At 39.1% G+C, this 24055-nt stretch overlaps 2 protein-coding genes across 2 annotated transcripts; one reads left to right on the forward strand and one right to left on the reverse strand.

Annotated features, from left to right (window-relative positions):
• Positions 1–175: 175 nt before the first annotated feature.
• LOC589772 (NADPH-dependent aldehyde reductase ARI1) lies at positions 176–14967 on the reverse strand. The gene is made up of 8 exons (XM_011665180.2): positions 14611–14967; positions 10800–11001; positions 10252–10433; positions 6430–6567; positions 5515–5721; positions 4401–4481; positions 3912–4033; positions 176–1833 (listed from the first exon to the last, which is right to left on the reverse strand). The coding sequence occupies exons 1-8, from the start codon at positions 14627–14629 to the stop codon at positions 1714–1716; spliced, it is 1071 nt and encodes a 356-aa protein (XP_011663482.2). The 5' UTR covers positions 14630–14967; the 3' UTR covers positions 176–1713.
• Positions 14968–19090: 4123 nt separating this feature from the next.
• On the forward strand, positions 19091–23235 carry LOC100893048 (protein fem-1 homolog B-like). The gene is made up of 2 exons (XM_011670474.2): positions 19091–19217; positions 20580–23235. The coding sequence occupies exon 2, from the start codon at positions 20584–20586 to the stop codon at positions 22600–22602; it is 2019 nt and encodes a 672-aa protein (XP_011668776.2). The 5' UTR covers positions 19091–19217; positions 20580–20583; the 3' UTR covers positions 22603–23235.
• The last annotated feature ends 820 nt before the right edge of the window (positions 23236–24055 follow it).

A 24055-nucleotide genomic window follows, 5' to 3' on the forward strand; every position in this document is an offset into this window, starting at 1 on the left:
AGGCATAACATGTTGATTCAAATCATTCATATTTTCTATCTTCAAAGAGATTTCATGTTCCTTGATCTGGAATTTATGAAAAGTCTAAAATACTTGAATATTTGCTTTTGAATATATTTTTAAGATCTTTGTGAAACACCCTCTTGAAAGAAATGAATGACTATTAAAGTGTGTATTTGATGTAGTTGATTTGATCTATCACGATAAATGATTTGACTTTTAATTGTTTTACCTCATGCCTTGTAAATAGTATTTATGCTCGGACCCACAATAAACATATCTATTTGTAACGAAAACTGCATTCTACCTTCTTTTTAAGATAAATATAAAAATCTTCTTTTCATCGGAAGGTTGTCTCTTGATCCTATCTGTTATAAATCATCATCATCATCAGCATCATCATCATCATCATCTCCATCGACAACAATTTTTCGATCTAAATTTTTAGTAAACCTGTAGATAATGGCATTTCTCTCCTACTATTTTTGGAATACATTACATTACATCCCTGCATGTCCTCAATAAAGTGGTTTAATTCTTTAAAAAAAACATTCGCGGCCCGAACAAAGTATACATCAGTGACAAAGAAAAATTACACGTAAAACATATGCATAATAACATTATGGTAGTAAAATTGCAATTCGTTTAGTACACATATTATGATTGTACACCTGCTCCGGCTACAATTACTCCGCGGCAATTCAGTACATTAATCGAACTCCCAATCCCGAGCCTGGACAAGATACTTACACCGCACCCAACCCCACCACCAAGCACAAACCCAGCTCAAAACCCAACAACTAATTCAATCCTAACCCCACATCCCTGATGAAAATAAAACCTGGAGCAACCGCCGCCGGAGCATGTATCGGGTCGCCATCGTTGTACATTATGGCAGATTGCTTGGTACATTATACAGGAATCTGAATATTATTACCATATTTGCAATAAAATTATACATTGAACCTATACAAAATATGAATAGAAATAAATTTGTTTGAAATTCGAAAGAATTAAATGTTATGAGTGGCGACTTTGAAAACGTGGGATAGTCTCAGGAAAAAATGACACGTGACAGCTTTTGACCAATCATTGGATTAGTATCTAGGGGTTAATTGTATAATACAATTTGACACCCCAATATGATTACAGATTTACAGTATAATATTGGTATACTTGTACATGTCGTGAAGTACAGCGCTTGTGATCCATGACATATTTTCATATTTACATATGTTCTCGTGTTACTTATAAAAAGGGAAAAATTTCTTTCCTTTACTTACAATTTAAAATTGTACAAATGATAACTACAATAATAACATATTACGAAAATGCCCAAAATAACTATTTCTAACTATGATAAATGCAAGTACATGTATAAAAAACTATTATGAAATAAGTTATACTTCACAGGTTTGTTTCATTCTTACTTGCTTTTTTCAAGGAGTGTAAACATCTCAAACATTCCTCGAAAAGTCTCGTTACAGACATTGTTCCATAAAATACCATTCCATTCCATGCAATAAGTAATACTTTTCATATTTTCATACGATAACAGCTCTATCAATAATATTAAACCAACACCAATTCATACCAATTTGTGGGGAAAAACACGAGTTTACCTCAAGCCAAATGGTATAAAAGAGGAAAACATGATCCATTTGCCGCAACTATGGGTACTATGGCATTGCCAATTTGACTGGCTGATTAGATTCAGTCCCGTGGTTTGTAGGCACTCTTCTTCACGATGAAACCGCGATCAATACACGAGTATGCCATGTCGACCAGTGTAACCTTGGGATCGTACGGTGTGATGCCGAGGACTTGACGAAGCTGAGGTGCAAAAGAGAGTGACTTCTGTTAACAGGATGTATGACATACACGAAACAAATGAAAAAAACTGAATATAACTGGCTAGATTTAGGTTAAGTTTGGTTAGTTGATGTCATATTCTTACGATTTTCGTAACCCTTTCGTAACTATGAATGCCGTCATATTTCGTACGGCAGTCGTCACATTCATATTGTCATCGTATTGCAGATAGAAAGCTAGAAGTTACGAATTCTTCCTGACAAAAGTGGAGTACTCCCGGTGTCATTTACATCACATAATCACGCTCCCGCCCCCCCCCCCTGCTCGTATCCGGACACCTACCCCGGCCCTGGCCATCCACCCACCCACCAGATAACCACCCCTAGGATAACTACCCACTAGGGCAACCACCCTTTAGGACGACTACCCCCAGACAACTACCCCCTAGGATAGTTGTCTGGGGGAATTGTCCTGGAGGATGGTTGTCGTAGGAGGTAGTTGTCTGGGGACTAATTGTCCTAGGGGTAGTTGTCTGGGGTAGTTATCCGGGGGGTAGTTGTCCTAGGGGTAGTTGTTTGGGGGTAGTTATCCAGGGGTAGTTGTCCTAGGGGTAGTGTCGTCCTAGAGGGTGGTTGCCCTAGGGGTAGTTGTCCTAGAGGATGGGTATCATAGGGGTGGTTTTCTGGCGGTGGTTGTCCAGGGGGTAGGTGTCCTAGAACCACCTGCTACATCCTTTGTATTCCCACTGACAAAGGTTTACTGTACCAGAGTCCTGTCTCTTATGAAAGAGATACGATTGATCCAGGCTGATCGCGAGTCCTACAGTAGATCTTGACCTGCAAATACCTCTTTTGAATGTTGATATTCGAATAAATTGCAAGTTAGTAGGTATTACTCCATTTAATTAGTTACTTTTAATTGATCAGTTTAATTACGATTGGTATTAAATAGCGATCACTTTCATCATTCGCAGCTTTTGAGGGGCATATAGGTTATTGAGGTTCGTCATGTTCGTTATGATTCGAAGTAATTCGTTGTGATTCTTTGTGGGTCATTGTGATTCGTGGCGATTCACTGTGGTTCTTTACAGGAAACAAAAACCTTCTTACCAAGTTATTTAAATTTTAAATATTTGAATAGAATTTGTTGAAATTGGAACAAAATTGGGTAAGGAATAAGGAAGTTAAAGCTTTTTGAAATAACTTAAAGGTAGTGACATAATGAATGTCACCAGAGAGCGACATTCAATTTGATGACATCTTTTGTGGACAACACTCCATCCCGGGGAGGCGGGGAATAATCGTATTTGGTATGGATTTTCTGAATTTTCCCTTTAGCTAGATTATGGGTGAGATATTATCCTGGAGAAAATAGTTACTCATGTTTAAGGCCAAGATCTGAAAAGTGGGGGCACTTTTAGGGATTTTGCAGCACAAAATCATACCCCATGTTTAGGGATTTTTTGCAAAAAAGTTACCCGTTGGAGAGGCACATCGCCGTATACCGTATTAGGCGAGTACCCGGGCCTTTTTTATTAAAAAAGAAACGTTTTCCTTCTTTCTTGTGATTTAGATGATCTCTGAAAATAAGATATAGTACGCAGAACGATATTCTCCTTAAGATGTAATGAAGTCGGATCACGAACAAATATGAATTAGAAGAAAATAACAGATTTGTGAAATTACATGGACAAAAAGCATGAAGAGGTGTCCATAAAAATGTCAACAAATCAAATGTCTCTCTCTAATGACAAGTTATTACAAAAGATTCAACTTTCCAACTCCGTGCAAATTTTCCTAGATTTTATCGAAATCTTTTAACTTTACAATAAAAAAACAATTTGGAATGAAGGTTTTGGTTTTCTTTGATATTTTGTAGTGATTCTTTGTGACCGGGTCTTAAAGCTTATCTGCCATAGTTTACAGGAGGGATTAGAGCGCCCTGCAAGGTCACTGGACAGGTGGTTATCTCATCAACTCAGCTCTCAGTTAACATAAGAAAAAGAGGATCATGGGGGACCGATGGTCACCGATTAGGCATTGTTTGTTGTAAGAGGGCGCAAGTAGCTACAAGTAGTGCAGTGGGCCTTTAATACTCACTCTGTGATCGGAGAAATTAACCTTGTGGCCGTGAATTTGGACAATCGTTTTCGCGGAAGAGTCAAACCAGCTACCCACCTTCAGCAAAAAATACGGGGCTAAACTTGTTGGCGGGTTGTAGCCTATGGGGAAGGTCCAAATAATAAATTTGATTGATTAGAGTCATTAGATGTCTTCATTCTTTATAACCTTTCTTTTCGTGTTATATATGTGAAATAAACACTTAGCAAAAAAAGAAAGAGAACACTATTATATAGTTCAGATTTTCAAATGAATGTTCGATATAATCTTATCTTTCACTATATGCAAGAAATTTAGACAAATGTTGTAAAAATATGAGTCTCTACGTACCTTGCTTACTGAATTCTTCCTTTAGGAGATTAGGCAATTACAATTATAATGTATTTTGTGATGAGAGAGAAAAGGAGTAAAATGGGGAAAATGTGTAAAAATTTCGAAAAGTTATTATGAAATGATCTCTTTACGAACCCTGCTTGCCGAATTCCTCTCTCAGGGCATTAGCCATCTCCAGATACCATAATGTACATGGAGCGATGATGTGCCGATTACCTAGAATAAAAGGATACAAGTTCAAGTTTAACATGATTTAATTAAACATCTACCGAGTGCTCCGACATTATTATATGCTCCGGCAACAATTATATAGACCGGTTTATTAACATATTCACATTCTATGCATACTTTTTTTTAACATAGTTTGTTCTTGACAACCTAAAACTTAAAAGCTTGCCAGAGGCTAGCCTGGTAGAGCAACAAGTAATGTATGCATACTGGATTCCGATTATTTTAGTTCATCTATTTAAGAAAGAAACATCCATGTATTTGAATATGTAAATAATATAAACCGGTCTATTGCTCCGCATTTCTTTTTTCTTTAAAAAAAAAATCAAAGATAAAGGTTCGTATTACCCATACTTGGGTCAAAGGAAAACCGGCAGGTTGCAATCAAGTAGAATATCGGTTTCAGGCTAGAATTCCAATTAGGTTTTAGTTTAGTTTATGATTGGTGTTATAGGTATTTTGCCTGGTTTGGGATTGACATTTAGATTTCGGTTAAAGATTGATGCGGAGTATTCGTCGCCAGAGCATGGTTCGTACAACCATGGAGGATGGAAGCTTAAGGCGGGGCAATAATATGATTTCAGAGCCCTCAGGTAGAACAATTTTAATACTGATAAGGCTCCCCTGGGTAAACAAGACTTAATCTATTATTATTGTTGTTGTTGTTGTTGTTGTTGTTGTTGTTGTTATAACCGACGAAAATGTTTAGTAGGCAACTTCCATTTACTACCATGGACTTTCTGTAGCCCCAAAATAATGATTTATTTTCTTCACAAAGCTTCCCACTGTCTGCTTCTTATCTAAGCCTCCCCCCCCCCCCCCCCCCCCCCCATTACAAAAAGAGGGGGAAAGAAGAAATAATGATAATAATGATGAAATGAATTTAAAAAAAATATATTTATATATATATATCTTCATGGGATCGCCGCTCCCCGAGAAACTTATATGGGTTAACTGAAAGCAGATATACCACTCAGGTGCAATGTTCTGATGATCGTAACACCCATCCAAGTAGGCTTACCTGCTGCCTCGGGTAGTGTCATGGCAACGACGTGGGCCTTAGCGACGTCGCGTATGTCACAGACTGGGAAGCTGACCTTAGCTGCCAGGAAGGGGTCGCGTTCCATCATACGGCGTACGATCTCCACGCTGGTCCCAGGAGCTCCGCACAGCGCCGGACCCAACACGACGGACGGATTGATGACGGCCAGCTCAAACTTGGATTCAGCTGCAAGAAGCGGTAGTATAGGTCAAAGGTCAACAGATTTTCAATTATAGGGCTGTACTTGCATATCACATGAATTATATCGTTAATACGGAAAGTCGCCTTTTTGAGTTGTGCATAAAGGTCGCGATCCAGTTTGATCTAGTTTCTCAAAAGAATCGTTTTCTTCGTACTTGTACCTTTTAATGGATTTAAAAAAAAATTGTGGTTGAAAGAGTAAAATATTAGAAAAAATAAGAAAAAATAGAAGGGAGAAAAAAAAAAGGTGAATACATGGTGTGAGAAGATGGTGAACGAGCCTGAGAAGAAGAACAAGAAGAAAAAGACGACGAAGAACAACAACAAAAATAACAATAAGAGGAGGAAGAAGGAAGAGAATATCCATGTTTGATGGATGGATCACTGTTTTTTTTCCAAAGTAATTTAATCAGTATATACTTCTTCTTCTTTCCCATTATCTTCTTCTTCTTCCTCCTCCTCTTCTTATTCTTCAAAATCCTCATCATCCTCTTCATAATATTCTTTGTTATTATTGCATTTATTCTCCTAAGTTCTTTTTTAATTTTTTTTTAATCATAATCTTCTGTTTTCTTCTTCTTCTTCATTTGCTTCTTATTTTCATGATGATGATGATGATGATGACAGGGGTGGTACTAAACATTGTACACAAGTGAATAACCATCTTTTAAAATAAAAGAATCATACAGGTACCTGGAAGTTTTTCAACGAAATCCCAGGCAGCTCTTTCAGCAAGTGCCTTGCTCTTGGCGTAAGCTGCGTTAAGACCAAGCTTCTCCACTTTCAACCAATTTTCCTCTGTCAGAGGCTCTTTGGGGGTCTCAGCCAAATCTACAAATAAAAATCAAAGATACAGGGGTATCGTTTCAAGAAACCAACGTAAAGGGTACAAGTTTGCCGACACAATATGCGTGTACAGTGTAATACACGCGTTTCAATGAGATGTCGGTGAATCTGTTCTTACGACGGTTTCGTGAAATGCTACCCAGTTGAATGTTTTTGTTCAGTACGATTGTAAAGAAATTGATTGCTAATTTCAATACCCTATTAAATTGCCTCTAGAAATCAGGATTGGAGTATGTAATATGTCATTGTCATGATCGCATATTTCAAATTGTGATGGCTAAGGTGATACAGTCAAACCTGTATATAGCGACCGCCCAAGGGAAACGCCAAAAGTGGTCTTTGTAGACAGGTTCCTTAAGTACACGTTTCAATGAGAAACCATTTTCAAGGGAAACTTTCTTTTAGGCAGGTGGTCTTTGTAGACAGGTGGTCACAAAAGCAGGTTTGACTGTATAAATTGTTCAATTTTTTTTCTTTCATTAGCGATCGTTGCGGCTGTGTACGTATAGTTTAATTCTAATTGTACCAAATAAGTATCTAAAACTGCATGCATTAATTACTTAGGGCAGCTAGTGATGACGCATTTAACTCACTTCTAACCAATAAAATGCATATGTAATACACCTCTCATTGACGTAGCTATAGAAGGGCACAATAGGAACACGTACCTGCCCCACCCCCATTCGTTTGACGAAAAGGGAAGAGGGAGGTAGAGAGAGAGAGGGAGAGAGAGAGAGAGAGAGAGAGAAGTGGAAGGCAACGGGAGGAAAACATCCCACACACACGCACGCACACTACTTACCCCACTCAATGAATCATCTATCGAGCCCTAGGCTACACCCCCCCCCCCCGCCCTAAATGGCTGGAGGTATAAACTGCATAACTGATATTAAAACTCCCCCCCCCCCCAACCCTCTTCTCTTTCTGTTTTTCTCTTTCTTTCTGTCACCTCATATCATTTCTGATACCCTTGTCATTTAACTCCATGCATTGTCACTATAATGACAGGAACCGGCACGGAACCTTTAATAGTGCACCTGCTACTGCTCACGCTATACCACATGCATACTGTACCAGTTTTGTGCTCATACTATACGTCGGTTATTTTATATCTCATAGTATACCATTTAATAATAATAATAGTTCGTCTTTATATGCATTTCAGGACCGCAGGCCAGGGCTCAAATTAATTTTTTGTCCACGGGGGCTCTTCCCCCGAAAAAAGAGCCCCCGTGAGCCTTCTCACGGGGGCTCTTTTATTACTGACGGGGGCTCTTTTTTATACAAATATCCATTGAATCGGTACCTATGATACTCCTCAATTATTTGCTATTTCATCATTATCATTTCAATCAGCATTTTCCCTCTTACAAATTTACAAGCTACATAGCTGTTACTGGCCTGTGTATATAATATATACGCATACAACATTGATCTGTATGATGTCTTTAACGTGACATATATTCTTCCCCCCTTGCAAACGTAAAAGAAAACATGGTCATTAAAAGGGATTAAGCGACAAATAATGATTGTGATTCAAATTGATGCGAATATTTGTTTGAATAAGCACTGCTATTCACCCGAATCTTCTTTGTAAAAACAACTTTTACAAATCTCAGCCATGCTTACTGAGTTGAGACGTTTCATTCAATTTAAAATACCCATTACATAATACACTTCTCCTAATCTCAAAGTGATCTTACAGCACAGTGGCAGAATTGCATGGCTGAGATTTGTAAAAGTCGTTTTTACAAAGAAGATTCTGGTGAAAAGCATTGCTTATTCAAAAAAAATCCTTGCATCAATTTGAATCACAATGATTATTTGTCGCATGGTCCTTTTATTAAATAACCTTGTTTTCTGTTTTGTTTGCAGAGGGAGAAGAAGCTATGTCACGTTAAGAAATCATAAAGATCAGTTGTATTATGCGTATATACATATGATACCAGAACAAATGTTGATTATCAGAATGTCATTTTGGAATACCTCTATACAAATACCACATTGTCTTTAGCCCGTATCAGTATTAGTATGATCCAATATAAAGCTATTATTCTTTATTTAATTCAGTATAATGCTTTTCCTCAAAAATAGTTTTGCTATTTTTTTAGGGTTGAGACCCTAAAAAATGGTTTCAAATGTACATTACACGAACCCTGAACTATTGCAAAATGATGGTGGTTCTCTCTCTCTCTCTCTCTCTCTCTCTCTTTATTTTAATCATGCATTATCAACTACATATAAAGCAGCAACCAAAAACTTAGGGTTATCTGAGATAGGTGAAAGTAAGAGTTAAAAAGAAAGTCATGCTAAAACGGCGCTTCACTTCCCCCGCCCCCTGAAAAAAATAAAATAGATTAGTAGTCCTCCTCTCCAGAATCCCCCTCCCCTCGCTTTAATATCACATTTTCACTTGGCAGCCCAAGGGGGCCGGGGGGTGGGAGGAGGGGGTTAAACCCCCTACCCCCCCCCCCCCCCCCGCCGTAGATCTGCCCATGTTACCATATCATTCAACGCAGGGGCGGCGATCCCGGGGGGACGGGGGGGGGGGGACACGTCCCCCCCTCAAAACAAATTGTATAGCATATACTGAATAATGACTGCAACACACTTTTAGGCTCTGGAAAGCCCAAGAGTGCAGCGTTTAGACTAATAAAATTGCAAAAAAAATCTCGCTCGGTCGCTACGCTCCCTCGCATAACATCCTCGTAAAAAAAAAAAATCGCATTTCGTCCCCCCCGGTCATTAACAGAAATCGCCGCCCCTGATTCCACGACATTTTGGTCTTCCTCTTCTCCTCAAAAGGGACTTTTATATTTGCATGGACGTGGACGTGGACGTGTTACGTCCTTCACAATATGTGACGTCCTTTTAAGCACTGGCAGTGCCTTAAAAGGAGGTCACACGTTGCAGTCCACGTTCTCATCGTGCAAATCTAAAAGTCCCTAATATTGATTTACTGGTCGAGGTTCATTATTTGCTGACAACGAAAAACTTCTCCAGGCCATGACCATGTTTCTGCCCTTGCCCCATCGCCTCCAGCTCCAGCAGACATGGCGCGGCAGCGTGCACACGCACCGCTACTAACGGCGCAGTAGGCCTATAACCACTGCTGACGGCGGCACTACACTGCGAGCTGAACCGGTAATAATAGGCCTACTCATAAAACGAGAAATCTTGCACGCTAATCTTAGTTCCATTTCATTAGTTTAAGGTTTGAAAATTGAAACTCAATATTGTGTTAAAGTTATAACAGAAAAGATTATCTTTATTTTATAATTCCACCGGGGCGATTTTTAATTTTGCAATCGCCCCCGTGAGCAACCTGACGGGGGCGATTTTGTAGCTCACGGGGGCGAATCGCCCACCGCCCCCGTGTATTTTGAGCGCTGCCGCAGGCCCTCTCGATGCGCTTTACAGATATATAATATTACCCCGGTCATCGGATTCATAATTATCCGCAAATAATGTATGCACATTCTCCACTCCGTGGGGAGCATTCCAGCCAGTCGCCACTTTACAAGCGCCACTTGCTAATCAAACCACATTAACTTTCGCATCCTACCGGGTACCCATTTAACACCTGGATGGAGAGTGGCAAATGTAGATCAATGTCTTACCAAAGGACATTAGTGCCGCGGCGGGTAGTATTTAGTACCCATGTCTTACCACTGATTGCATAACAGGAGCTGGTCACCACAACTCTCTCGACCCCGCCCACCTCCTGGCACGCCTGTAGCACCCTGACCGTACCGTCCACGGCTGGTTTGATGAGTTCGTCCTCGTGCTTCGGGGCAGCCAAGGGGAACGGACTCGCTGTGTGCAGGACATGGCTGCATCCTTGGACAGCTCTTTAAAAAGATTGAAATGCCAATCAAAATAATTATACAAAATTAATATTTGTTATCGTAATACACACAAAAAACGTCCCGTATTGACTTTACACACCGGACTTTATAGGGGGTTCTTTCAAAGGGAGTGAACATGCATATGCGTACCCTAAATAACACTGAGTGGGGGATGGGGGGGGGGGGGGTTGCGGGTCAGGGCCCCATAACGCAGCAACCGATTGCTATTTGGCTATTGACCGTGATGTATGTATACAATCAATTTATGCTTCTGATTGGATATCAGCAGATTTGTAACTCATTTTTGTCATTTGTCATTGAGGCTTTGTGAAACGGGCCCCTTGTGTCGGTCTCGCTGGTGTAACTTACTCTTTCCATCCTTCATCTTTGGTCAGATCGGCTTCCACCAGTTCCAGCTCATGAGCAGGGTTAGGACAGAGCTCCTTGAGGGGTCCAACTTTGACGGGGTTGGATACACTTCTGACGGTTCCTCTGACCCTGTACCCAGCTTCCTGTAGTTGCTTCACGATGTGAGTGGCTATGTAGCCTGATGCGCCAGTAACCAAAACTCCTGGAAAGTATTAAGAACAAAATATTCATGATTATAAAATATCTACCATTTTTATCTCAATGTTTCAAGTCATGAGGTCATGATGGGTTGAATAAATATTTATTGTACTATTGTTGTTTATCAGAAATAACTTCTTGGTTAATAACAATATGCCTTTCTTTCTCAAACTTTTCGCTTGGAAGTAAATCATTTATCACCTTTCAACTTTTCCAAAAATCGTTGCTGCTTTCCGTAAGCTTAGTCCTATAATAAAGCCTTTTCAATTTTATATTCAAATTGTTCGCTTTGTTTCGAAAGCAAGTGCATTTTTCCCAGTGCAACTTCATGGTTTGGTTATATTACAGGTTGCTGAAGATTAGCTTGATAATTGGATTCCGGTATCTTAGCTTTAAATTGGTCGAACTTCTTTTTGTTGAAGTCCCTCTCTAGGGCTAACACCAAGTATTAATGACGAAAATATTTCCCATATTTGGTCGACATTGCATGTCTTCTAAGGAGAAGACTGAATCCCAATCAATGGATGCAAGGTCATTTTGAAAGTCATTTTCGTTCAAGGACTTGAACGTTCTAAAAGAAGAGATTTGGGGCGTTAACTTTGGATAATGTGAATTTTGTGACTAAGTACACTAAATATAATGGTCGCCTAGTCCGACTGATTGAACTCCAGTTTTCAATGGACCAATTGTGTTGGAAACACATATTAAATCTACGAAAGAGGTGCTGTTTGGAGTATTAATGCGAGTAGGTTATTGAACAAGCTGAGTAAATTCTAAAGTAGTACACAATGGTCATTATGAAAAATTGCCGCCATCTTTTTGTTCAACCATTTCCTTAGTCCACCTAGAAATTGTTCAGGGAGGTGCCCTGATAACGTTGATACCAAACGACCTTTTACAACATTCGATGTCTCAAAAATCAAACCTAATTGACAAATTACAATGTGCGTACCGACCTAAGAAATATTTTAATCTGATTACCGTAGTACACAGTCATGATTGCACAACGCACTGATAAACTAAGTCAATATGCAAGGATGTTTCCTGTTGATTTCTATTCTGCATTTAACCATGGACCTACTAAGAAGTAGGCCCATCATTTAACACAATACAGGTACATAATTATGTCATGATAGACAAATAAAGAGAGCTATATGTAAAGCCGTTTATGATTTTATGGATTAGGGACTTTCTTTCCGATAGAACTCAAAAGGTAGAAGTACAACATGAATTTATTGTTTTGAATACACTCTAAGAAAAAAGGGTGCAAAAAAGGGTGCAAAATAAGAGTTTGCACCCTTTACATAAAAATGAACCCTATTGAAGGAAAGGGGGTTCAAAAAAGGGTGCAATATAAGAGTTTGCACCCTTCCCAAAAAATTGAACCCTATCGACCTAAAAGGGTGCAAAATAAAAATTTGCATAGTGCATGCATATTCATGATACTTTCTACGCGTTCACATAAAAATACATTTATTATGATTTGTTAAGCATTTATGACAATGCACATCAATTTTGTGATTTGTATTTTCCTTCGGCAATTATTAAGCAATATTATTTATTTTTTCTGATCATGTTACAATTACATTCACGTTTTTAGCAATATATATATTAATTATATGATTACTAACAAAGAAACATCATGCATGTTTAATATATATTTGTGTACGAGCAGATTCCATTTGTATTCCTCGATGATGGGTGCAGGATTGCACCTATTAAAGGGTGCAGGATTCAACCCCTAAAGGTGCTGCTATTGTTGCATCGGTTTGCACCCCTAAAGGTGCAGGATTGAACCATAAAGATTACTAACGTCCCCTAAAAGGTTCAATCTGGCACCCTTTTAGAGGGTGCAGGATTGCACCTTTAAAAAGGGTGCAGGAATTAACCCCTAAAGGTGCTGCTATTGTTGCATCGGTTTGAACCCCTAAAGGTGCATAGTTGCACCATTTTTTCTTAGTGTGTACCGGTTCTCCTCAAGGATGTGTTTTGTCGGCACTCCTTTTCATATGATTTACAAAATGATGGTTAATCAGTAACGGATGATGTAACTATCTAAAGAAGTATGCAGACGACACAGTATTGAATGGTCTGATAAACAGGGAAGAAGAGAATTGTCGAAAAGAGTTGACAATTTTTTCAAACTGGTCTATTGATAACTTCCTACAGGTAAATGCCCCCAAAACGAAAGAGATGATATATATTTGATGTAAGAACTACAAGGGTACATTCATCCCGTTTTATATTAATACATGTATGATGCCTTTTTGTTACCTGCGTTTCTGTTTCGTTAAGGAATTAATATTTGGTCAAAGTCATTATTACGGTGTGGTCCATGGTAATCAGTGGCCCATATGATTCAGCATTTGTATTCTCAATTTTTCAGATTTATTCCGATATACTTCAGTTTAAAAGCCTAATTTTATATGTGTATAGTGGTAAATAATTTGTATAAAATAGATTGCATGAAGACAGCTAGATGACGTAACAATAAGGAAACTAACTCAGCATCAGCATCAGTATACGGAAGTGTGAGGTGATCCTGTTGAAACTTCCGGTCGTTGCATTGTCAGTGGTGCTTCGTTCTAATAAATCTGAACTATTTTTGCTCGCATGGCGGGTGGACGCACAAAATATATGTATTAATGTTATGGAAGCATTTGGTGCTGAGAGGACCAGTGCTTGTCCAATCTTATCTTGAAGGAAGTGATTGAAAATGCGGAGATCACAGAAGCCATATAACTAAACGAGAATCATTATTATGTATGAATTTATTTTGTCATCACCCAAAATGTATCCCTGCTTTGTATTATATTTCTGTTCTTTGTAAACATTTTCAGAGCCTTTATTTTACATGTGAGCAAAAAGAAAATCCATGTTGAATGACATCGGACAAATCAATACATTGAATTGAATTGAATTGAATATCGTGAAGGAACGGGATGTTTCACAATATGTATAGACGAGCGGCTGTCTATTTATGACAGTAATGATACTACTAATAATAAAAGTATTATTACACTACTGCTACTAAATACTTGTAATAACAACATGAATGAAAACAATAATAAAACATAATAATAACAACAACATCAACAACAAAGAAAATAATAACAATTGTGATTATATGATAATGACGATGAAGAATTTCATAGATATATCATTTCATTCGAATCTAAGCTAAATCTGAGAGGATACAGGATAACCTTAATTGTTTACGCTGTTACCTGTTACCTTAGATATCGACTTTTCAAATTGACATTGATGATAAACAAAATCTAACAAACTTTAACCAAGAATAGTTTAACAAAATGTACTTACTTTCTACGTTATGAAAGCAATAATAACAATTTTGATTATATGATAATGACGATGGAGAATATCATATATATATCATTTCATTCAAATTTAAGCGAAATAAATGAGAGGGTATACAGGACAACCTTCATGATTTACGCTGGTATACCTTAGATCTCAACTTTGCAGTTTGTTTTTGGCGATATGCAGCAAGGCCAAGTCATAATTTGACTTCTCTGACCTCAAATTGACATTCATGATAACAAAAAATCTAACAAACTTTAACGAATAATAGTTTATTCAAATGTATACTTACTTTCTACGTTTGCAGCCATTGTTAGGTATCAGGCTTTCTAGTTGTTGCTTTGTTTTTTGTTGGATGGCATTGACCGAATGATGTTTTACCGTAGTCGTACAGTTTACCTAACTTTCATGCACACATTTCGAGATAGAATGAACTTTGAACTCTATTCTGCTTGCATTAATTCCGCTCCACTGAAAAGCTAAGGGTGATTCAGCAAAATATTGTCGAGAGGATGATTCCGCCTTTATGTGTATGACCTGCATAATATTATATAATCATCACAGATCAGTGCCCTGATGCGGAGCTGCAACGATCAAGAACAATAATCGCGAGAGAATTGTTTTCGCTTGGTTGGCGTTCCTGAGAATAAGAACGAAGACACATTGTGTGCATGGGCGTTAATCCAAATTAGACCGTGGAGGGGACACAATTTCAGACAGGGCGACGCCAAGTTATTTTGTTAGGGGGGCGAATGGGCGCGCCACGCAGGGGGGGGGGGGATGTCTGAGGGGATGTGCCCCCTCAGAAGTTGAAGATTTTTTTAAAAATTGATGCTTAAATGGCTCGCTTTGGTGCATACTTTTTGCCAAATTAACGAGGAACAAGAACGCAGGGGAGGGGGGGGGGGGGTCTGAGGGGGGATCTGCCCCCCCCCCCCCCCCGAGAAGTTGAAGAATTTTTTGAAATTGATGGATAGATGGCTCGATTTGGTGCATAATTTTTGCCAAATTAAAAAGAAAACACTCTTAAGTTCAACTAACAGGAACAAGAACGCAAGGGGGGGGGGGGGGGGTAGATAGATTAATTTGTCGTTTCCATAGAACAATCAGCCATAAGGTTTGAAAGATACAAGGGATTAATTTGATTATTTTTTTTCAGTTAGTGAAAGGATTTTCATCGTAAACCAATGTTGGAACTTCCGGTAATGTGAATGTAATATTAATGACGCTTCTATTAATAAAATCTTATCGCCTGATTTGGCTTGATTTTTCTCAACAAAGAGAGAAAGAGAGAAAGGAAGAAAAAAAAGAAGAAGATTTTAACCCCAAATCATGGGGGGGGGGGGGACATTTCACCACCTGAAAATTCGTGGGGGGGGGTGTCCCCCCGTCCCCCCAGAATTGACGCTCATGATTGTGTGCAAGATTGCGGAGGAAAAGCTTGGAATTCAGCTTCATCCTAAAATAGCGCAGAGTATAGGAGCTCCAATCAAAGACCGCGAGCACCGGTCCGTAACCAAGAAACCTCCAACGATGACAATGACAAGATAATGCACAAAAAGCGATCTCGTCCAATAATTGTCAAGTTTGTGTCGTACCAAGCTAGGAAATCGGTGTCACTATACAACAGGACCAATATGAAAAACAGCCTTGGTTGATATCAGGGCTCAAATTAATTTTTTGTCCACGGGGGCTCTTCCCCCCAAAAAGAGCCCCCGTGAGCCTTCTCACGGGGCTCTTTTAGTACTGACGGGGGCTCTTTTTTATACAAATATCCATTTAATTGGTACCTATGATACTCCTCAATTATTTGCTATTTCATCATTATCATTTCAATCAGCATTTTCCCTCTTACAAATTTACAAGCTACATAGCTGTTACTGGCCTGTGTATAATATACGCATACAACACTGATCTTTATGATGTCTTTAACGTGACATATCTTCTTCTCCCCTTGCAAACGAGAAAGAAAACAAGGTCATTAAAAGGGATTAAGCGACGAATAATGATTGTGATTCAAATTGATGCGAATATTTGTTTGAATAAGCACTGCTATTCACCCGAATCTTCTTTGTAAAAACAACTTTTACAAATCTCAGCCATGCTTACTGAGTTGAGACGTTCCATTCAATGTAAAATACTCATTAAAGAATACATTTCTCCTAATCTGAAAGTGATCTTACAACACAGTGGCAGATTTGCATGGCTGAGATTTGTAAAAGTCGTTTTTACAAACAAGATTCTGGTGAAAAGCATTGCTTATTCAAAAAAATCATTGCATCAATTTGAATCACAATGATTATTTGTCGCATGATCCTTTTATTAAATAACCTTGTTTTCTTTTTTTGTTTGCAGGGGGAGAAGAAGCTATGTCACGTTAAGAAATCATAAAGATCAGTTGTATTATGCGTATATACATTTATGATACCAGAACAAATGTTGATTATCAGAATTTCATTTTGGAATACCTCTATACAAATACCACATTGTCTTTAGCCCGTATCAGTATTAGTATCATCCAATATAAAGCTATTATTCTTTATTTAATTCAGTATAATGCTTTTCCTCAAAAATAGTTTTGCTATTTCTTTGGGGTTGAGACGCTAAGAAATGGTTTCAAAATGTACATTACACGAACCCTGCATGAACCATTGCAAAATGATGGTGGCTGTCCCTCTCTCTCTCTTTATTTTAATCATGCATTATCAACTACATATAAAGCAGCAACCAAAAACTTAGGGTTATCTGAGATAGGTGAAAGTAAGAGTTAAAAAGAAAGTCATGCTAAAACGGCGCTTCACTCCCCCCCCCCCTGAAAAAAATAAAATAGATTAGTAGTCCTCCTCTCCAGCATCCCCCCGGTTTAATATCACATTTTCACTTGGCAGCCCAAGGGGGCCGGGGGGGGGGGGGGGGGGGGGGTCACACGTTGCAGTCCACGTTCTCATCGTGCAGATCTAAAAGTCCCTAATATTGATTTACTGTTTGAGGTTCATTATTTGCTGGTCATTTGAAATCACCAGATTTCAGCGGGTTAACGCTTTCACAACGAAAAACTTCTCCATGTCCATCTTTCTGCCCTTGCGCGATCGCCTCCAGCTCCAGCAGACATGGCGCGGCAGCGTGCACACGTACCGCTAAGAAGAAGTAGGCCTATAACCACTGCTGACGGCGGCACTGCACTGTGAGCTGAAACGGTAATAATAGGCCTATACTAATAAAACGAGAAATCTTGCACGCTAATCTAAGTTCCATTTCATTGGTTTAAGGTTTGAAAATTGAAACTCAATATTGTGTTAAAGTTATGACAGAAAAGATAATCTTTATTTTATAATTCCACGGGGGCGATTTTTAATTTTGCAATCGCCCCCGTGAGCAACCTGACGGGGGCGATTATGTAGCCCACGGGGGCGAATCGCCCACCGCCCCCGTGTATTTTGAGCGCTGGTTGATATTGTCATCCTGTATAAATATTTTCAAATAAATAAATAAATAACTAAAAATGAGATACAATGGCCTATCGATGTAATGTTTATTTACGGCAGGGTATCTCTAAAATGACTTATTTTGTGATTAAAATCATTGAGAACATTTAATAGGTACTTTTCTAGACTTTTAAATGATTTCCTATCTTACTAACTATCTCCAATATTATTTCAGATTGCCCCCCCCCCTCTCTCTCTCTTTCTCTCTATGTATTCTTTCCCTGTGATATTTTACTCTATCTCATCTATCTTATTTTCTCTTAACTGTCGGCATATGGTCATGTGTGTGTGTGTGTGTGTATGCTAGGGTGTATGTTTGTCTGTGTGTGGACGTGTACCTGTATCTGTCTATTTATAGTAGCTGTTATTAGGTGATCGCAATTTCCTGATTTATATTTAATTTTTCTGTTTTATAATTCTCTCAATTGTTTAGATATTTCTCTAACAAAGTTTTTTATTTATTTATGTATTTCTCTAACAAAGTTATACATTGTATATTGTATATCGGGGCCCTGCCTACAAGCAACCTGCCTATTAAGGGTATCCCTCCATGTTTATGTTTATATTATTATTTTAATATACAATGAATCAATACTAGGTTAAATTTGTTTTTAAAGATGGAAAATAAATTGAGATTGAAGAAGAAAAAAATCTTGGACGGAAATCTAGAGTCAGGAGGAGCAAGCTGCCTCTTTTTCATTATAATGATTGTCCCATAACTCAACTACACACGAGAAAAAGAACTTCAAAATTTTCAACCAAAATTTGTTACATTTGTTGTTGTTTTTTGTCGGGGCCCGATTTTTTTTTTTTTTTTTTTTTTTTTGTCAAGGAGGCGCGATAGCTCAATCGGTAGAGCAGTGGTCTCGTAATCCGGTGACCCGGGTTCGTAACCAAGGCGATGCGCTATAGTGCCCTTTGGTAAGGCATCCTCATTACCAGGTCCCTCGGAGAGGACCTAAAGCCGTCGGCCGTCTGGTTGCTTACTTACAAGCATTTATGTTTTCTTAGCAGTCAGGTAAAATAACAACCACCACCACCACTTTTAAGTATTAATTTTTTATTAGGTCTGATGTTTCCCCTTTGCCTTTCAGATTGTCCATTTTTTAAATATCCTGGATTCATGCATGGTTTACACCTTTTGTACAAGGAATCTAAATTTTGGTTCAAATAACCAAACATGAGCAAAATCAAAACAAAACATAATCACAAACAAAGATTTTTTTTTCGACGATTATTATTTTCGCCATAACCTATCGCAGAGGGCGTTTCCGAAATTAGCTTGTTTACCTTGTTAACTGTGGCTTTTATATTTTGCCTGACAGTGACAGTCTTATCTGAGCGTTACGTTAGCTTAATTTCACTGGTGATTTGAACATCATTCAATTCATTTTTCATCTCAAAACAATCTGTGGTGAGTACTGGTGTAATTTCACTTATAATAAAATGAACCATGGCGGACATTAGCTGGTACATTAGCTGAAGGCTCTGTGTGAATGTTGACTATTCAGTCCCGTATGCTTCTTTTCATGTGTGCTGTTTGTCGGATGCCTTGCTCTCAACTTCGTCTAACTTTTAAAAAGCATGGCGGAGAACGGGCTTGATGGTATAACTTGTTGTTTACTCTATGCATAAAATTTCTCATTAAAAAAAAAGGGTAACTTTCTGAGATATTTACGAACATTGAAATGTTCATAGATTTCATGAATTGAAAGAGGGTGCAGATTTTTTGCTGTTTGCCGGATGTCTTGCTCTCAACTTCGTCTAACTTTTAAAAAGCATGGCGGAGAACGGGCTTGATGGTATAACTTGTTGTTTACTCTATGCATAAAATTTCTCATTAAAAAAAAAGGGTAACTTTCTGAGATATTTACGAACATTGAAATGTTCATAGATTTCATGAATTGAAAGAGGGTGCAGATTTTTTTGGTTTTACATTGGGCCTAGGGGGTCTAATTAGATTCTATGCCATGCTGTGTATTTAAGACGGGCAATACTGCGTGTGTGTGTGTGTTGTGTTTTTACAGACGTGTATCAATCAGATATGATTATTTACGTCTGGGGACCGACCGTTTAAACGTCACCATCCGAAAGACGGGACTCGGTTTCGAACCTCGTCCTCTGCTGAATCAGTTTGTAACTTCCAGCTGGATTACAGGGGCACGCCACAACACATAGTGTGCAGCTATGTTCTGCCATTTTTTAATGTTATGACGTCTTTTCAAAATGAAGCGAGACCTCAACCATGTGTTTGTCGATGCACTCCAAAAAAGCCATAGAGAGTCAATGCTAATGCATATTGACCTCTAGCGCTGCACTATACCCTATGTGGTAATAGGCAGCAATTGTACACGTGAATAGTCAATACACAAATGCACACAGTGCTGCCGATGTGGCTGTAAGCAAGTTTGACAGTAGACTCACAATATTAATTTTCAAATTATTCTTTCTAACATCAGTGAGTTGAAAAAATTGTATTTTACTGCTATTTAGCTAGGTGTCATCAATTGTCACTAAACTACCGATTTTTAGAGAAATCAGTTGAGTTTTGTACAGTTTGAATCTAAATATATGTGGGTTGCGCACACGTTTTTGAATGGGAAAGACTACCAGCCCACAGGCATTGCTTTAAAGGAATTTTGAACAGATTTCCAAGCCCCATTGTAGATCTGAAAACATAAGTGGGGAATTGTACTATTTATAAGTATACCATGTACCGGTACATGTAAGTCTTTAAGTAATTATCTTAAAATCATCTCCCTCTTTTACTTTGCAGGAAGATGGCAAGTGGACATGATGAAGAACTGGGCCCAGCAGTGTTTGATGCAGCTTCCACAGGGGACGTTCAGCGACTTCGGTCTCTGATGCATTTCAAGAGGGCCAGCAGGGTGAGAGGTGCCCTGTTATGGAGGGATCCATTTGACCGCACTCCCCTCATGGCAGCCGCAGCCGCCGGCCATACAGACATGGTGAGAGTTCTAGTAGAAGAATACGGCACTGACATTGAGGAATCAAAGTTCAATGACTACACCAATGAGGAGCTCACTCCTTTAGTTTATGCTGCCAACGTTGGGCATCACAAGACAGTTGAAGTTCTCTTGAAGAACCGTGCAAGGGTGAATCATGCTTTCCCTTTGCACAGAGCATGCTTTGCGAGTTCCACTGGAAACGTTGAGTGTGTCAAGCTCCTCATAGCACATGGGGCAGACGTGAACAGGAAGTACATCTGCAGTCAGGAAGACGGAGAAATGACGGATGAGAGCACACCTCTTGCTGTTGCGAGTGAACAAATGTGCACCAACATCGTGGAGTATCTCTTGCAGAAGGGAGCCGATCCGAACATCCCGGACAAACATGGGAATCTGCCGATGCATTCAGCGTTCAGTGCCATGTGGAATCAGCATTCAGAGATGAGATGCAGAGGAGGTTGTGTTAAAGATGGTGAAAGGATCATCAGGATGCTTGTGGAGCATGGGGCAAGCCAGGTACAGAATGCAATGGGCTTGACACCCATCATGATAGGAGCATTGACTGGAAATCTCTTAGGGGTCTATAACAGTACAGGAATCATGAAAAATCTGTCACATGAAAAAACAGTAGAAGCCCTTGAGCTGATGGCATCGCACTTTTTCCTTAAAGAGAGACACCAGATAGGGCTGGATACTCTGGCCAAGGCACTCACCTCACCACACGAGAAACCCAAGGGTGTAACTGATGAAAGATCCCCATACGGTGACTTCTGTGAGCCAGTAAACCAGGAGGAACTAGACGGGATTCGATCCAATGAAACCTACCTCCAGGTGATCTCACTCATTATCCGGGAACGAATTCTGTCCAAGGAAGGTCAGAAGAACTACCTTTGGCAGGCCATTAGAGACTTTGTAGACCGATGTAGACCTACCCCGGAAGGTAAAAGCTTGGCACTTCGGGCACTACGACACGAAACAAATCTAGAAATGGAGTCCGGGTTCTTCTGCGGCTTTGCTGTCGAAAGTATGAACAGATTGCTGGATCCTAATCAAGTTTGCCTTGCAGACAGTAACCTAGAGGAGATTGTGGTCCTTCTAAAATTAGCAGCAATAAATTTGTCCCCTGATGTCAGTGAGATGACGCCTGAAAGACGAAAGGAAGCTGTCCAGTACCACAGGTACAAGTCAACAAATATCCTTGTTTTGCTCGCTATCTATGCAAACCACCCGCAGCTGAATGATGAAGACAAGGAACTTCTCCTCACATTGGTGCACCAGTTTGTCATGGCATATCAGATGACGATAGATGTCATGCGGCATCTTCATGAAGCAGAGAGAGCCTCTGCTGAGGAGGGTCCAGAGGGTGCATCGGTAGTACGACATCCCAAACGGAATGCAGGATTACCTGTCATTCATATGTACTACCCTGTAGTGGCCCGCCGCAGGCCAGTAGACGAAAAAAACATCAAGGAGCGCCTGGTGACCATGCTGCTTAAGTGCGGTGCAGACCCATGTCAGGTGAACATGGAAGGCTACAATGCTCTCCACTTTCTGGTAAAGAAGTGTCCAGCTTCTAAGCAGACGGATACATTCCGGAACAACATTGTGGTTCCTTTAGCCGAATGGGGTTGCCCTATCCTCAAGAGGAATCCTGAAACGGGTAGCAGTGTTATCGAGGACTGTAGCAATCCAGACACCAAGCAACTCTTGAAAGACTTAGCGTTGCCACCCCTCTTGAATCTCTGCGGCCGAGTGATCCGCAAGAATAAGATTCCGTACCGAAGGAGCGTCCCCGTTACCGTTGCAGCTGCCCTTGACATGGACGTGTGATTGGTCAAGGTAACCAAACAAAGCAATAAAGATTGATAGTGCCACTTTATGGACTTTTTGAACATCAAAGTATTCCTATCCATATACATTTTCTATAATTCCTACCAGATATTAATTAGAAGAGTAGAGTTTGTTTATACAGTGCCACTCCCAGGCCTTCTTGAACTATGAAGTTATGAAAAATGTTATGACAAGTTATGACTTTATTTAAATGTATCGAACATTTGTTGACTTTACTCATATTCAAATATTCAAAATTTTGACCCGGTAGTGACCTTGCCTTCATTAGTCTCTCTCGGCCTCATGCTTTAGTTTGCTACTTGATGTTAAAAGTGAGAGTCCAGAAAAATGGGATGAATAGGAACCCAAGGAGAAGAAAAAAATATGACTTTCTTTTTCTCCAGGAGTGAAGCATACATGTACGTTCATTTTTGTATATATATTTTTTTATTGCAACCAAAATACTGTACATGTAACAGAATACCCAAAAAAATATTGAACAAGACGATAAACAATGAACAATCAAAATCGAGGCTGGATTTAGCAATCCAAAACAACTGAAATGTGCATGTTAAATAATTTCAACCTCCATTTGCTATCATGGTAAATCACTTGAATGTATAATGACCAAAAGAAATGTAAAGGGCTTGCTTCATTCTTGGGAGGGGGGGGGGGGGGGAGGGGTGTAATATCAATAATTTGAATCAATACAGCTGCATATCACGAGCTATTGACAATTTCTTCCATTTTTTTCTTCATAGTACATGTAGATAGAGCCTCGCTTTAATTTTTTTTTGCTGAGGTAACGATTTCCGACCTGTAAGCGATCAAGTATTAAAGTTGTGTAATGTGCTTTAAATAGTCTTTCATCCATTGGTGCAGGTATTCAGGTCTCTTAACAAGATTTGAAACAAAAAAGCAGACATTTTTAATCTTCCGTTTCCAGCTCAAAAGATACTTTATAGTCATTAGTCAACATCAAAATGTGTACCTGGCAGGAATTAATTCCTTGAAATGCTAGAGTGCCGTAATGGCAGCCATGCTCAAGCCAGGGGAATAATCAGGAGTACATGTACATGTACAAGAACTCAATATCATTATTATTTTTTAAATATGTACCGGTATAAACAACTGTTTTGTATACTGCAAAAAAATGTGGGCGTGGTTTTGCTGTTTTTTGTTGCTGCCTTTTTTTTCTTTTCAATTCTCCTTGAACTACGGTATGTCTGCAAATATTAAAAAGGGGTCTTGGTCTAATGCCTCATTTCCGCAAAAAAAAAATTTTTTAAAAAGAAAAGTTTTTTTTCTAGCACATAATTCATGATTTAGTGTACATAAGTTCAATCGAAAATGTACCTTGAAATGCTGTAAGGAGGTTTTAAAATAGCTGTTGTGAAATCTATATTTTGTTTTTCATGTTTAGTAGATGGGAAGGCGTTTATCTGCTAAGAAA

Source organism: Strongylocentrotus purpuratus, unplaced genomic scaffold (assembly GCF_000002235.5).
Source record: "Strongylocentrotus purpuratus isolate Spur 01 unplaced genomic scaffold, Spur_5.0 spur5_scaffold_21, whole genome shotgun sequence".
NCBI lineage: Eukaryota > Metazoa > Echinodermata > Echinoidea > Camarodonta > Strongylocentrotidae > Strongylocentrotus > Strongylocentrotus purpuratus.

What these genes read in the sequence shown, in the direction of transcription:
- LOC589772 (XM_011665180.2), bottom strand. An exon ending in GACACTACCCGAGGCAGCAG is followed by an intron (nt 4,482 to 5,514) that starts GTAAGCCTACTT and finishes CTTTTATTCTAG; the next exon opens with GTAATCGGCACATCATCGCT. An exon ending in TTAATTTCTCCGATCACAGA is followed by an intron (nt 1,834 to 3,911) that starts GTGAGTATTAAA and finishes TTTGCACCTCAG; the next exon opens with CTTCGTCAAGTCCTCGGCAT.
- LOC100893048 (XM_011670474.2), top strand. Translation starts at nt 20,584, where the DNA reads ATGGCAAGTGGACATGATGAAGAACTGGGCCCAGCAGTGTTTGATGCA.